The sequence below is a fragment of the Lates calcarifer genome, linkage group LG19 (assembly GCF_001640805.2).
Source record: "Lates calcarifer isolate ASB-BC8 linkage group LG19, TLL_Latcal_v3, whole genome shotgun sequence".
Lineage (NCBI taxonomy): Eukaryota > Metazoa > Chordata > Actinopteri > Centropomidae > Lates > Lates calcarifer.
This window is the reverse complement of record NC_066851.1, coordinates 9,926,676-9,942,519: the sequence shown is the minus strand read 5'-3', so window position 1 is coordinate 9,942,519 and position 15,844 is coordinate 9,926,676. Positions and strand designations below refer to the sequence as shown.

At 42.4% G+C, this 15,844-nt stretch overlaps 1 protein-coding gene across 3 annotated transcripts in view; it reads right to left on the bottom strand.

Annotated features, from left to right (window-relative positions):
- The window catches only part of LOC108892522 (ryanodine receptor 3), a 100,925-nt gene that overhangs the window by 38,480 nt on the left and 46,601 nt on the right, over positions 1 to 15,844 (bottom strand). For all 3 annotated transcript variants that reach the window (XM_051077956.1, XM_051077958.1, XM_051077957.1), the window contains exons 22-38: positions 15,203 to 15,306; positions 13,843 to 13,926; positions 13,373 to 13,532; positions 11,995 to 12,142; positions 11,466 to 11,668; positions 10,310 to 10,484; positions 9,702 to 9,910; positions 9,416 to 9,615; positions 8,983 to 9,049; positions 8,737 to 8,897; positions 8,471 to 8,636; positions 7,611 to 7,697; positions 6,745 to 6,971; positions 5,800 to 6,607; positions 5,205 to 5,405; positions 3,580 to 3,682; positions 2,856 to 2,987 (exon numbers count right to left, since the gene is read on the bottom strand). In XM_051077956.1, the coding sequence (XP_050933913.1) occupies positions 2,856 to 2,987; positions 3,580 to 3,682; positions 5,205 to 5,405; positions 5,800 to 6,607; positions 6,745 to 6,971; positions 7,611 to 7,697; positions 8,471 to 8,636; positions 8,737 to 8,897; positions 8,983 to 9,049; positions 9,416 to 9,615; positions 9,702 to 9,910; positions 10,310 to 10,484; positions 11,466 to 11,668; positions 11,995 to 12,142; positions 13,373 to 13,532; positions 13,843 to 13,926; positions 15,203 to 15,306 (3,235 nt within the window). The remainder of the gene's footprint in view (positions 1 to 2,855; positions 2,988 to 3,579; positions 3,683 to 5,204; positions 5,406 to 5,799; positions 6,608 to 6,744; positions 6,972 to 7,610; positions 7,698 to 8,470; positions 8,637 to 8,736; positions 8,898 to 8,982; positions 9,050 to 9,415; positions 9,616 to 9,701; positions 9,911 to 10,309; positions 10,485 to 11,465; positions 11,669 to 11,994; positions 12,143 to 13,372; positions 13,533 to 13,842; positions 13,927 to 15,202; positions 15,307 to 15,844) is intronic.

Genomic DNA, 15,844 nt, shown 5'->3' with positions numbered 1-15,844 from the left:
GCTCCTGAATACACCCCTCCAGTACTTCCCCCTCACTACACCCCAAGAAACAAATCTGACCCATCTAGAGTTACACTGATAGAAGCCAGTAGTTTTTACGGTCTGAGATTTCACATACAATCCCTTTGCTCTCTCATACACACAAACACACACACATTTCTTCAGGACAAGTCATCATGTCTGAGCATTAAATGCTTCTGGTGGATAAACCATCAGATCAGATGAAGAAAATGACTTCTGTGCTCCTTTTACATCAACTCCTGTGAAATAATAGCAAAGACAACGGTGCCTTCTGTATCTTCAGGGTCTCACTGAGCAGGATGATGTGACAGGAAGAAGGAGAAGTTATAGCTGCGGTAAACGTTCAGAATATATCACGTCTTAGCCATCCTCCTGGCTCCTGGCAAATCCTCGTCTTATGTAAGATTTTATTTTGGTTTTCAAAATGCATACCAACTGTCACATTCACTTCTCACATATTGTACCAACAAACAAAGTGCATCCAATTCCAAACAAAGTAAAACAAAACAAAAACTATATCGACTATATCAGGTGTCCTGTTGAGTTTTCTTATAAAGGATAAAAACTTGACTTGACGCTCCAAAAAACACATACAGTGTATCCGCTGGGTCTAACAAATAAAAAATGTTTATATCCTACACCATTTACACTCATGTTTGCTTGCTAGCTGACATCTTTGTCATTGCTTTTCTTGTCTGTTAGCGGTACTGGAACCGTCAAGAGAACAGAATGACAACAGAGACACGCTCATGTGTCGGGGGGTGGGTGGGTCTAATGGTTAAAGGGCCTATTTGTAAGTTTTCTCTGCTGCAGAACATTGTGGCTTCTTGCTGGGAGTAGGTGGTGGTGATGGTTGCTTGCCAAGAGGTTTGGCCATTGTTGTGTTTACAGTATAAGAGATTAGAATACACCCTCTGAGCAGCATTGCTTTTTTGGGGTAGTCTGGACGCTACAGTGAGTTGCTATCAGAAAGTGACACGACAGGCTGACTGAGCTGGGGCTGGTTAGCATGCGCACTTCAACAGAACAAAAAAAGTGACAGAACTAGAGCCTGCTGCTGAACTGTACAACTATTCTTTTAAATAGGTAGGTAAACAGCTGTTCATGCTACCACTATTGCTATGTAGCAATAGCAAAACGTACAAATAGGTGTGGTGCGACACCACAACATCCATTGCTCCCGTCTCTCGCTGCCCTTGTTTCCTGCCCCTATCTAGACAGTCAGCTATCAAATACAGGCAAAATGTCAAAAAAGCAAGTTTTAACACTTATTACCAAGATATATAATTGCAAAATTATTCAGAGTCATTTTAGCAGATAAGAGAATTTGCCTGCAGAGATTTATTCCCATTCTATTCTTCAATTCTCTTCACTCGATTTCTGACGCCTCCAGAAGTGACAGAAGTAGAAGTGATGCTCCTGAACTGCAGCTGCCACTACAAACCAGTCCTCTAATCACTCAGCCCTTACACAAGACCCTGCTGGGACCACCACCACCACCCAAAGCACTCTTTTAAGGATAAAGCACACACTCCTCTATTTTCATCCCGCCTTGCTCCTCTGGAGATCGGTGCGGTAGTCTTATATATGGTCCACGTCAGGGTCACACACCAAATCCCAGGGGAGAGATTGCCTTTCAGCGTCTGCAGTCTGCAACACATATTTCAGCCCAAATTTATCCATCTGCAATTTGGCCACTTCTCGTTGCCAGCATCACTTTCAAGAATAGACGGGGATGGCATGGCAGTGGCAAGATTTCTTAGAAGGGTTTTCAGAAGCAATAAAATACCCTGTTTCACATTAGTTAGTCTCTATCTAAGCAATAAAAGGCAGACACACGTGTCTTGTTTTATTGCCCCAATAGTCTAATTCTCAGGAAAGGTCATATATTAATGAAAAATTGCTGCCATAAATGGAGACATAGGCCAATAAATAAAACTGGAAACATCCAACTGTGAGCAGCAAGTTCAGATAACAAACTGATTTCTACACTGAAGGCCAACAGACCAAGGTGGAGTGTATTTTTACCAGTTAAGTGATAATTTGCAATCAGCAACTTGATTGGTAGTCCCTTACATAGAGTGGAAATTGATACAACTTGTTCCACATTTATTCTGTTGTGGCACCCCAGTTATTGAGTGATGTGATTGAAATGGTTTTTGTTCCTCTGTGTGTGTGTGTGTGTGTGTTTGTGTATGTGTGTGTGTGCGCTCATGATTGTGTAGTTTTCCTCATGCACATACGGATGTGTCTACGTGCTTAATCAGGTGAAGGATTTGGTTTTTATCACCCATGTTTTTTTTTCATCTCTCTTCTCTCGACTCCCAGGAGCAGCTGACAGAAAGATCTTCACTCCAGAGCCTCTTCTCCACCGGCATCCATATTACCATAATGAAATTGAAAAGAAATTGAAATGGAAATGATTGCCACCCGGTGACTCAGTCCACATGACACCAGCAGACAAATTGAGGCAAGACTGAGGGGCGCTGGAGCTGCTTTTAACTCTCCTCTCCCTTTGAGCGAGGAACAGAGGCAGGGAACTTGTACAAAAAGAGGTGAAAGAGACCGTAAACAAGTGGAACGCACTCGGTTGTAAATGTGAGTTCAGAGCTTGTGCTTTTACAGGAAAGAAACAAGTGTTTTTAAAGCAGTTATAGAAACAGGACACACTGACTTCAATGACATGACTGGTTTGATGCTTTGTGACTAGAATGTGAACTCCAAGTGGAAATAAAACATTAGCCACATAAAATCTTTTTTTTTTTTAAACCCAGGCTTGTACTACAGCATCAGTGTTAATTTAAATATTGATATAAAAACAGTTATTTCCTCACATGGCGCGGCTTGCTCCTTCTCTGTGGGCTCCTCTGCTTTGTGAGACTGGCCTTTGATCTTGTTCACCAGCATTAGCAGGCGACCTTTAATAGACGTATCTTGCTCATCTTCGTCTTCCTCCATAGGGATTCCTGCACAACACAAACAGATAGACACACTATATATACAGCACGCAGAGCATATTAAAGCAATATCTCTGCCGAGTATGGCATCCTGTGGGGTTAGCCATGTCATGTGTATGATGCGTCGTATAGGATATACAGTATCTCTTATTTTGTGGCAATTTCAAGTCAGTTTTCTTTATTGTTCTCTGCGTGAAGGGTGCCATGACAGGTCAGTGCTATGAAACTGCCATTAGATTGGTGGCACCGCGGAGGGTTGGGCAGTTCAATTATTTATCAAAACATCGAGAGGCACTGAACTATAACTCCTCTGCCGGGAGACAGAGAGAGAGAGATGCAGCGGGTAAAAGAAAGCATTTCTGAGTGCAAGTGCTTGTACAATTCAGCTGATGTTGACACAATGGCAGCTCAACCACATTTTCCATTTGAAAAGCACTTCATTTTTTTCTGTCTCTGAATGTCTGCAATAAATTCTAAAATCAATCGTAGCAATATAAAAAAATTATATCACGTTTGATACAATAAAAAAAAAAAAGCATGTTTCCTGATAAACGTAACCAATAAAGCAGCTCATAAAGGTTTTGCGAGGTCTGCATCTCACCACAGTGGAGCTGCAGCTGGTTGTGGAAATCGTAGAGTTCCTCCTGGATGTCCGTTGGACATGGACAGTCCTCGCCCATACTAAAGGTCAGCAGCATGTTGATCTAAAACACAGTATGAACACATATGAAATCAGACAAGTGTATAAATATAAATGAGTAATGCAATGGTCCTTGTCTCATGACTGATAGCAATCTGAACATGATGTGATCTAATTGTAAGAGTCACAGAAAGAAAAAATCAGCTTAAGCGGCTGATTCTCCCTCAGCACTCAGAAAACGATGGATGCCATGACAAGTCATTAAAGTAGCTGTGAAGCGCAGAACTCTATCCCCAGCTGTGACCCCCACAGGGATGCTGTCTGTAGGAGGAGCAAAGGCACCACAGACAGGAACGATGAATTCACCTTGAGGCTTTCAGGAACACTTAGAGGGAGGCACCAGGTCTCATTCTTGTGGCAAAATGAGGGAAGTCAGCATTCACAAAAAAACAAAATGGAATCTAAGGATGAAAAGCTGGAAAGCAATCAGCCATGTATGTGGAAAATTACAGAAGTTATGTAATGAATCATCTAGTTACATGCATCATTTGAAACAGTGGGCCTGCAGGCTTTGTGGTCAGTCATTTCAGATTCATGTGGCACTTTACTGTTCAAATTCATCAGCTCTAAATGAGGCACAGTCCCGAGAATTTACCCTCTGTGGCTGATTTACACCTTTATGTCACGAGTGTCAACAAGATCAGATGGCAGATGTGAGAGCTGACAGAATCACATGGATGGAGGTGCTAATTTTTATTAAAGAAGTCAAAATGGAGCACGAAGTTGGTGAAAAGTGGTGTTACCTTACATTCCACCCAGTTTGGAGCAGCAAATGTAGCTTCTTATTACACACAGGGGAGTGAATGGTGTAGTTTTCTTGACAGTGTAGATTTGTGTTTATTTACGGGACCCCTCCTTGTGTACCACACCTCCGCCACCCAGTAAGTCACATATGACATACTGATATTAGTTAATATACAGCATGATTTCAAATACTTCAGGCATACACTCTTTTTCTGTGCAAATAAACTGAACTTAAAATAAACAATGAATGAAATTAAAGCCCCTGCACACTGTCCACCCACACAGGTGATTTCACTTGTTTTGGATGATTAGAGTGTGTGGGACTGTGCAGACTGTGTTTGATTGACACCTTCCTAACTCTCCAGTTAGCTTTACTGCATCCATCCATCCATATAGCATGGCTTAATGTACCATAATGTATGGCAAAAGACACACTTGGCATTAGGCACTGCATTGCTTTACCTGTGTGGAGACTTTGGTGTTTATTGTTTATTTCTTTGATATGTTTGAAAAATGTATGTAACATAAATTCCATATTATATAATATATAACATAACAATATAGTTATTGAAAATGTTGCCTGGATTTTTGATGTGGTGATGTGTAATAAGTATGTTTAGTACAGTGGAGAAAACTGCAGTACCCACTCTGGGAACAACTGGCAATTTTAGTAGCTAGCACCATAGACTGGGTGGTGACCTGAAACTAACCCATATACAGTACATGAGTGTTTGCAGCCATTTTTAGTATCTTTCAAAGTGGCAACTGTAACCTCATCTCACCTGTTCTTGAGGAGGTGATCTGAACTCTTTGGTCTTCTTTGCTGTCACTGCGGCGGACATGTTGAGGGCAAGCATCAGCTCATTGTAGCGGAACTTCTGGTTGTACTGTAGCTTCGAGACGAAGTTGTCAGAGAATGACACGATGGCCTCGATGCGGTGCTTCAGCTCGCAGTCGCAGAAATAGTGAAGCAGCTCGCACATCTGGGGAACAGACAAGGGGAGGAGACAAACAGCAAATACTGTTGCATCACCGCTGCGTGCAGCTGTTACCAGCAAGTCTGAGAGGAATACATACAAACAACCTTTATGGCTTCACATTATCTCATTTATTAAACAGACATTTTTACCCAAGAGATTATATGTTCGATACGAGACAGAGCCACTTCATGTGTGACTGACTTCTGAATGGGTCTATTACAGTGGAGCACTTATGGAGCATGTGATTGAGAGCACAGCTGTGTTAGTCTTTAGCAAGTGAATTGGCATTTGTGAATTAAGATGTTCATTGATTTTACATGTTTGGGTGATTTACCTTCAGTGGGTTACATTAAAGTTTAAGGTAATGCGGGTTCCGATCATGTGTGTTCATTATTACCTGTCGTTTGACGGGCTCAGGCAGCCTCTTTTCCAGCAGTCCTTTCATCGGCTGTTTAGCCTCTTTGGCCGCCTCCTCCTCCCCAGCTTCCACTGCCTTCTCCTCTGCCCCTGTAAGTCCCTCTTTGTCTGTGGCCCCTGTGGTTCCCTCCTCACGTGTCTCTCTGAACACATTCGGGTCGATGAGCAGCAGGATTTTATGAACATCCTCACTCCCTAATACGCCCATAGTCAGCAAGGTGCTAATGAGCTTCAGGATTGGCACAAACTGGTACTCAACGCCTCCTCCCACAGGGTCTCGGATGTGGTGCCCTCCACCTTGAACAGCCTCAGTCAGCATCAAAATTGCTTTCTCCTTCAGTGCGTCCAGTGGGATTTGGGGACTATACAGATGCTGTTCCCGTTTGGTGCTGATGAAACAGGGCGGAGCAAAGTTGAGACGTGGTTTGAGCGAGGTGCTTAGCCCCACCCCCGGCGGCAGGTGCTTTTTGGAAGCGTCAGGAAAGAGTCGAATGGAGCGTGTCTCGGCCGTGACGGGGATGATGAACTCGTCTTTCATCATGAGTCGTGCCTCCTTGGCGGTCTCCAGGTGGATGCTGATGAGGACATTGTAGAAGCCCTCACGTAACATGCCCGACAGGTACTGATTGTCGATGGTGTATAGGAGCTGGGATTGGTCGAGGTGGCTGCAGAGGGCGTGGGCCACACGGGTGTTGCCCAAAGCGCAGAGGGCGCAGTAGAGCTTCAGGGTGTGGTAGTGGAACTTCCTCATGTCCTCCTGCTCTGACAGCTCCATGATGTCGACACATCTTTGGAAGGACATTTTAATGTTATGATTTAGCCTATTTTTTACTATTTAATAATAATGTCTTTTAATTCATCAATTTGTGGTTTTGCCAATTTGATATTTGAAAATAGGAAATAAAAATTTAATCGACAAATGTACCTGTTCTCCTCGGGTATGTGTACAGCCAACATCTGCAGGGGCTCCACACACTGGACCACCCAGCCGTGTCTTTCGTTGACCCTGGCTGTTTCCACCTTCAGAAAGGTGTTGGGCATGCGGCTCCACAGCACTGCATTAATGGTCTGGACATCCAGACGGGGTGGACACTGTGGCACTGGGTTCTTGTGTTCGCTTTTAAAGATGGCTGATGACAGAGGCATGGCATTCTGGAGAGGGCAAACAAACATGGATGGATGAAGTTATTAAAGCAATATTTGTAAAAAACAGTACATCAGGTCAGGAGCACAACAAAGAGCATGCTCGTCATTTTCTTCGACATTCGTGGGTTGTGCACCCAGAGTTCATCCCCAGGGTCAGACAGTCAACGCCAAGTCTACTGCACAGTTCTGAGCATCTGAGGAAGATAATGCATAAACGACCGAAAGTGTAGCACAATGGAAACTGGGCGCTCCATCATGACAACACGCCCTCTCACTGCGCGTTAAACATGCATGGCTGCATCAACACAACCATCGCTCCACCAGCCCTACTCAGTTTTGCACCCTGTGACTTCTTCCTCTTCCCCAAAATGAAATTCAAGCAGAAGGGTCACTGTTTTGACATAATGGAGGAGATCCAGCGGCAGTCACAGATGGTGCTTGATGCAACTCCCAGGGAGTGTTCAAAACGTGGCAGGAGCACTGGAAGTGGTGTATCACTGCACAAGGTGACTACGTCGAAGGGGATGGCGGCCAACTTTAAATCAGGTATGGTTTTTGCTTGTGATAAGTGCAGTCTTACAACTTTTCGATTGCACCTCATTTATGCAGTGAGATTGTTATAACGAAACAATTAAGGGACTCTACCTTTATTTTAGCCAGCTCAAACTGGAAGAGGTTTGGGCTTGTTGGTCGCACAAACACAGCAGGGAAGAGCTTAGTGTTTGGTTCCACCTGGAGCAGGGAAAAGAGCAGCACATTAATAAACGGTCCAAACAGGAAGCACACATCAAAAGCCTGAGCAGGACAGAGAGAGCATGACTTGCAGAAAGCAGCTTAATGATGCATCATGAAACCCTACAACTTAGAGTGTGTGTGTGAGTGTATGCATGATCTTTCAAGAGTGTCGGCTGGTGGGATGACTCAGCACTGGGTGAAGCCTCGCACAATTTCAGAGAGGGGGAACATAAGAAGATTATACCCCTTGAAAGGTTCTTTAAGATTTAGTTCACAGAGTACATTCTGAACAGGCGAATTTGAAGTCTGAAATTCAACAATAACAGACGTCACTGCTCTGCTTGGGAAATATGCAAAGACAGAAGATGACTTATTCTCAAGGTCAGCAGAATAAACTGCAGATGGATTGACAGACAGCAGAGTAGACAGACAGTTAGACAGGCAGTGATTGTGATTGTGACTGGATGGAAGTATACAGTAAATGAACAGATGGTAGAAGGTACAAAAGAATGGTGAAGTGGCAAAATCACAGGCAAGCTTAAAGGTAAAACTGCACATTCTGCAAGTCTTTACAAAGTGTCTATTACTGTTATAAAACTCCCTGCAATTATATTGAAAGATATTGAAAAGTAAAGACAGTTGTGGGCTTTATGACTATTCCCCATTGTAACTTGCTGTTGTCTTCTTGAACAGTAGAAACTATATCTAGTCAAACATGGTCATATTTTGGCTGTTTTACTCCTTTTAATTTAAACATATGCATTCAGTACCTGGTAGGATGTGGATATCTCTTTGCCGTTGACAGTGAATGTCACCAGGCCGGTGGCCAGGTCTATCAGACAGCCAATCTCCAAGTCCACATTGCTGCGACTGGAGGTGTGAGCAGCATTGGTCACGTCACCACCCCACACCATGTAGCAGTTACTCCTCTTCACACTATCAAAGTGAAAATGTAACTTATCAGTCATGCCTTTTCATTCATTTTGGTGAAGCATACATCAGCCACAACCCAAAAGTTTCCCAGAAACAGCCTCACCTCTCATGGACCCGTCCTCTCTCGTCACCAAGGGTCACGGTCACCGTTCTGTTTTTGCTGAGGTTGAAATTGTTGCTATAGTAATGGTAGTCGGGGGTAACCCATCCAACCCACACACCAGCAGGGTCCTGACCAGCGAATACCCTCACTGAATGATAGTACTGTAATGACACATATCGGAGTTAGCCGACACTGTGAAAGTGCTGCAACCAAAAAGCATACTAGCAACAAACAATGAATCGGTACCACAGTGATGCTGCTGTAGTCCACTCGTCTGCTTTCATCACTGTGCCTCACAGATCTCAATGGATACCTTTTAAGAACATAGGTAAAAATGGAATCAGAAACCACAGTTAGAAAATGGTTATTATAAACAATACTGTTCAAGAGCATCTGGTTGATAGATATTAATAAATATACATTGTGTGTTCTGTATGAACCTAGACTACAGGGCGCTGAGGCTGTGGACCATTTTGCATCTATTAAGGTTAAGAGTTTTGGTCTTCTGATCTGATTGGCTGAATAATGTTCAAAGCCATCATAAAGTATCTGATAAAAAACACACATGACCACAGAAATATTATTTCAAAATAAACACACCAACAGAAATTCAGCCTGAAATTCAATTCAGAAATGCTTGCAGTACAGCACAAATTCATGACTCTGGGCTGATGAGCACCTGTGTTTGACTTTAAGTGTGTCCTCCTCGTGCACTCCGTTCATGTCTACAACTGGACTGGACTTGAAGGAGGAATGGAACTCTACAGGCATGCTGAGACGACAAAACACCATGTCAGCATTACTGTTCTGGGTGCCAAATGTCTTGTGGGTCACTTTAAGACACGGGGGGCTGTCGACGGTGCCGTCAATCCTGGTTACCTGAGGAGAGTGGAAAAAGTCTTCATCCGTTTTCATCCCGTCACCAATTTTCTTAAAAATGTGTGTTTTTCTGCTTTTGTTCTTACTGCAATGTGGTTGTGGTCCTTCGGCACATTGACAAAAGTAGGCAGACGTTTGCTGAACCACATGGTGACCTCTCTGTTCATGTTGACAGCGTAGGGTTCAAACCCTTCCTGAAGGCCGCACATGGTGTAGTACTTGAAGGTGCTAGCGTCTTTCCCCAGATTCATACGACCCACCTGAGCCAGCCCGAGACTACACACAGGAATGAACCCTGAAGGGCAGCCAGAGGAAGTAAAGGGAGGAGAGAGAAGAGAAAAGAGAAGAGAGAGAGAGAAAAAAAGCCTTTAAGAACACAGACAGCAGGGAGGGAGGGAAAATCAATCCAGCTTTTGCAATTTACAAGTGTCACATTAAATAAGGGTGATTTCGTTACAAGGAGCCACTTATTTTTCACTTATATCCCTAGCATGGTCATTCCAGGTTAATGCTCCCTGCTCTGCATGTGAAGGCTTTATTGAAAGATGAGTGGAGGATGTCGAGGACATACGACCGACAACTCTTTTTCGACAATCATCTTATCAGTCTGACACTCCCTGACCTTCAACTTCTATAACTGGCTCTGTAACTACACACATCATATCCACATTTACACACACACACAATTTCTCACCATCCTCTGTTTCAAAGTCTGTGAAGCAGAGTTCAGAGCCCTTGGTTGTGATGAGGATCTCTCCATTAAGGGTGAAGATCATGGACTTGTCCTCCATGTTGATCATACAGCCCACCACGTCCCCAGCATGCCAGCAGCGCCCGAATAAACGGCTGCCCATGTTCAAACAATGACCCTATGAACATAAAAGCACACATAAGACACTTAGAAACAGAGCATAGCATACAGAGTACAAAATCAGGCAAACATAACATGTCATTAAAGGGGCTATTTGTAAGTTTACTCTGCTGCTGAATGTGTCTTCTTGCCAAGAGCTTTAGCTATCACTGTGTTTACAATACCAGAGGTTAGAATACACCCTCTGAGCAGCACTACTTCTTTAGGGCAGTATGTGAGTGAGTCACTATCAGGAAGTGACAAGGCGGGCAGGCCAGGTCACAGCTAGCTTGTTAGCATGCCAAATTCAGCAGAAGAAAAGAAATGATAGAACTAGAGGCAAAATATCACTGCTGCTTTATACTGCTGGAGACAGCCCTTGGCAAGTAATGAATGAAGTTTGATGCTAAACTCTAGACTGGCAAGTAAACAACTGACTATGCTAACATTAGCTATGTAGCAACAGCAAAACTTAAAAGTACCTCCTTTAAATCTATATTTTTAGTCTTGACACCTGTTACTTTTCGTGAAACTCATGGGGTTCAACTTACCGTAATTTCCGGACTACTTTTTTCACACACTCTGAAACTTGCGGCTTAAACAATGATGCAGCTAATTTATAGATTTTTACGGGGTAAAGAGCTTTATGCCGCAAAAACATTTAGACACCTGCGGCTTATAGACAAGTGCAGCCTGTATATGTACTTTTTTTTTCTTTTTAAATTTAGTGGGTGCGGCTTATAGTCAGGTGCGCTCAATAGTCCGGAAATTACGGAATTTTAGTCTCTGTTCATGTCTCCATCTGTTTCATGGAGTTCAAGAAGTGTTTAGATAAGGGAATAAGATAAGTCAGTTTGCTAGTATAAAGAAAATGACACTTGATTCAACAACATTGCAACCCCCAACAGTGCTGGCAAAATTGTGACTGTTGGGTAGTGCAGTGAAATACAGTGTGAGTGATTATGTCAACATTAGTTAAGTTAGGTTGGAAACAGCTTACCCTATATCCATCAAAGACAAAAGCAAGCTCGTCTGTGCCAAGTTCCACATCTGGCTTACACCCAGGTCTGGCCCAGCCCACTCTCATGTCTCCTCCTGTCACAGCCTCAAATTCAAAGTACCATTTCCCAGTCTTCACTGCATACGTCCTCTCTACTCTGAAGAAGCGGATCTTGTCGATGCTGAGCCGCTCAGCCACTTGTCCTACAGGGAGGGAAGAATAGCCACAGTGTCTGATTTTAGACTGCTGCTTCAGAACCATCAGAATCCCCTCCAACAAATAAGGAAACCAATAATGGAACCATTGATTGCAAACACTGGGTGAAGTTTAAGGCAATCGTTTCAAATTCTTTTTCACTGTAGCCTGAAAGGGAGTGGGAGGCAGAATCCTTTATCTGGACTGGAAAATTAAGTCACACTTGTCAGGACATAACGTTTTTCCCTATTCAAGCATTTTATCTATTTTTATGCCTTGTATAATTTGAATGTCTGCGCATTTTGAAGGGCACACACCCAAGAGTCAAACTCACCACTTTCCTGGTCCGAGGGCTCGATGTTGTATCCATAGCCGATCAGAGTGCGGATAGCCTCCCGCAGGCTGTCCCTGTTTGACTTCTTGGTTCGCTCATCCAGCAGAACATAGGGAACCAGGCGAGGGTTACGCTTACTCTTCAGATCCTGCAGGGAGAGGAGGCAGTTAGAGGCAATTTTATTGTAGTAACACCACCCCCAACCACCCACCGCACTCCCCACCCCAAGCCCAACTATCCCTGCTTATTTCATCAGTTGTAGGCCTGCTCAAGGGAGCCAGCTCAGTTGTACAAATGTTGTGTTTGCTACAACTGGGCTGTCAATCGCAGTAATTGAGAAGTTAATTGGCCATTTATTGCCACTGGGCTACTGCTGCTCATCACTTTCCTATGTTTCCTGCATCATTTCCCATTTCAAAATACTCCCACTGGGGGCCAAGGAGAAAAACATGGAGGTATCATATTAATACTAATAGCAGTTCATTTGAAATAATCCTGCTTTGCTTATTAAGCTGTTTGCTTAGTCATAATACCTCTCCCATTGCTGGAGGGCTTGATTGAAAACCTGGTGACATTTTTCCAAAGCGCTGGTCAGTTGTTTGGTCTTGTGTAAACTATGACTACGACTTCCAGCATTTCATCAAGGTCATGTAATGTCAATTAAGTTTAATTAGCAAACTATACTATACAGTTAAAAGGTCGAATTGAGTGCTAACATAAACTATAACGTAAATATTACCTTAAGAAATCATTTTGGAAAGATAACCTTAGCCATATTGGTTAGAGGTTCACAGAAAGGACAAATGGAAAAATAACCAGTTTACATAAATATTATTTAAGTCTTTTCTATGTGGTATATGATTTTCACTTATTTTTTGCTTTCAGGGACCAGCATTCAAAAAGAAAGTCTCCTATTGTTCCCATATCATTTCTAAAATGATGAGCCTTTACTCACCTAATGTAGCAAGAGTGATTGCACTATGCAGTTTTAGCATTTGCTTGGTCAACAGATGAAAGGGGACATGCTGTATCCAATATGTTCTGTGCAATATGTTCTGTGGCTTGTTGCCCTTTACTGCAGAATACTGCTGTGTATTGAAAAATGACTTATAGCTAGGAAATGTCAGACTAAACAAACTGTCTGACATGCGCTGGTAAGGTATAGACTGTGTGGGAGGTAGATTAATGAACCATGAAGGAGAAACTGGGTACATTAAAAAGACAGCAGCAAAGCTAGAAACAGGAGGAAGAAAAAAACTTTGGCGCATTTCTTTATGTATCAAGAAAATAGACTTGTTTCCTTAATTATATCTGAAAGTAAAGCTTAAACCTTAATAAAAGTCTTCCCAACATACTGCACATGAATACACCAGTGTACCTGCTGAATGCCATAGGTCCATCCCTGTTTGATGCGATCCTTGGCCCACACATTGTGAGCGTTCTCTGCCAGTTTGTCCACCAGCAGCTCCTGACCTGGAGTCAGTTTTATGTCAGATAGGTCCAAAGGGGATGGCTTATATCCATTGGACATCATGTAGCTATAGGAAAAAAAAAACCATTTTCCCTCAGTTATGGCTGTACTAAAGGGTAAATCCACCAGGACTAGTTTACCCACATTTATAGCTTGATATAAATTTTTATGGCAGTAAATATAGTACTTAACAGTACTTTTTTTTTTTTCATATAACTGGACATTTTTCAATGATCACCGGGTTTCACATGCTGTTTGATTTACCATCTCATCTTGAGCCTGGTGTTTTATATGTTTAGCTCATTTCAATGAGCTATGTTTGGATGAGAAATGCATTCTGATAACATTTATACAGTTAATATAACATGTGCTCTTACTTCTTCGGGAGTTTTATCTTCTTGAGGGAGTCCTCAGCATTTGGATTCACCTGAACTACACGGCAACCCAATGCCAGCAGGGTCCTGTGGGGAAAAAAACACAACATGCAGTTCAGAATGTACTTAATCCACACCTCGACATTACTTTTGATTTAACAGTACATGTAGATCCAACAGCCGCCATAGAGGGGTTGGGAGTGTTCAAACGCAGCAGTGATGGGTTAAATTGTGCATGTCCTAATCTGTCGGGAGAAAAAGGCCAAGGAATACCCAGAGGAACACAGTAGGTGTGAAGTGCCTCTGACAAATTTTCTTCACACCTTACGAGAGGACAGAATGGCAGTAAAAATGAGTTTGATGTCACTCAGAAACCCATCAGTGTCAACCCAGATGTGTCTTCCACACTGCAGCAGATCAAGATTAATCGCAGCAAACCTCAATGTTCTCCTTTATCATTTAAAGAGCATTTATGTAAAGCACTTGTAATAGGTCTCACTGGGACTGTTATGAGCAGACCCGAATGTTGTCTACAGCACTGACAAGTGGAAAAGGATCATGGACTTTGAGTAAGATTTGTTTGGTGGTGCAACAATAAAAATGTTAATGATAATTTAAACCTCAAGAGCATCTAGCTAGGACATCTAGCTGACAACAGGCATGTTTTATTTATTGTATTTATTCTTATCTTAAAGAAAATATAACCAAACCCTTCCAGAAAGTGTTCTTGTGTGGTGTGTGGGGTGTGAGTGGCAGAACAGATATAAATAAGTATATACTGTACGTGTGTATGTACAAATGTTAAGTTATAATTCATAATTTTGGACTCAACAACAAACTCAGCTGTCCATTAGTGACTCATCTGATGAATTTCACAACAAATAGACTCTATGTTCTTGTTCTACAAATATACAGGATATCAGAGATTGAGGTTTACTGCCAGACAGAAATTAGATAAGGTATTTTATGTATTTCAGTATTACTGTATTAAACAAACAGTGGTTACAAATAATAATGCTGACTATTCTCCTGTGTAAATAAAACATCAAAGTCTAAAATGAAGCAAAGCCTGCGGGATAGTTCAGGCAGCCAACATCAACACTGTACATATTCTACATTGACAAAATAATATATTCAATGTTGAGTTCAGTGAGCTGACTGACCTAGTCTTAACTACTTCTAATTACTTATGCGATGTTCCTTATTAATGCTCATAAACAACAATTTAAATCAAACAAAACAGCTTATCTGTAATTAATCTGTCTGGTTCTGTATTTGACTCCTTCCCACATTCTCTTTCTTCCTCTCTTCAAACATAAAAGTACGGGCCTTGGAGAAAATCAATCCATAATGCTCAACATACTTCAGAGTTTCTGTTGACATCTGCAGATTGTAGTTCTTTTCCGTTTCTGGCAGCTTGGAGAAATCCACCAGGCATGGATGCTGCCGTTTATTATCATCCCTTATCTGTGAGAGAAAGAACAGTCACTGAAATCATTTTTCAGCTCTCCTCTGTAGCCTTCAGTATTGCTCTTCAGTAGCTCCATAAGTATAGTATGTGCACCATGTGGGAAAGTTTACTAAATATATGCATATGAAATTCACAGCCTTACTTACAGTCAATGTCATTGTGAACTTACAAGGGAACAGGAATGTGGTCTGAGTACAGGGTGCTACTGGTTGCAGTGATAAGACAGTCTAGTCTAGTGAACATGTTATGAAAGAGGAACAAGGGAGCATGTTTTCTTGGAGGAGATAGAAAGGTGCACAACTGGAATACCAAGTGAGAGGTGTAATGCCTCCCTCGAGGCTGCACTTGATGCCAAATAATCCCTTGGCAATGCTGCTCAGAGGAGGCGGCATGGCAATGGCGGATGTTTACCAAGAAAACATGCAGGGCTATGCACAGATATGCAGCTCTGTGTGTGTGTGTGTGTGGGTCCAATGAACACCAGCCAGCTCTTTTGTGAATAGTACAAGAACTCTATGGGAAATCTCTTCTCTG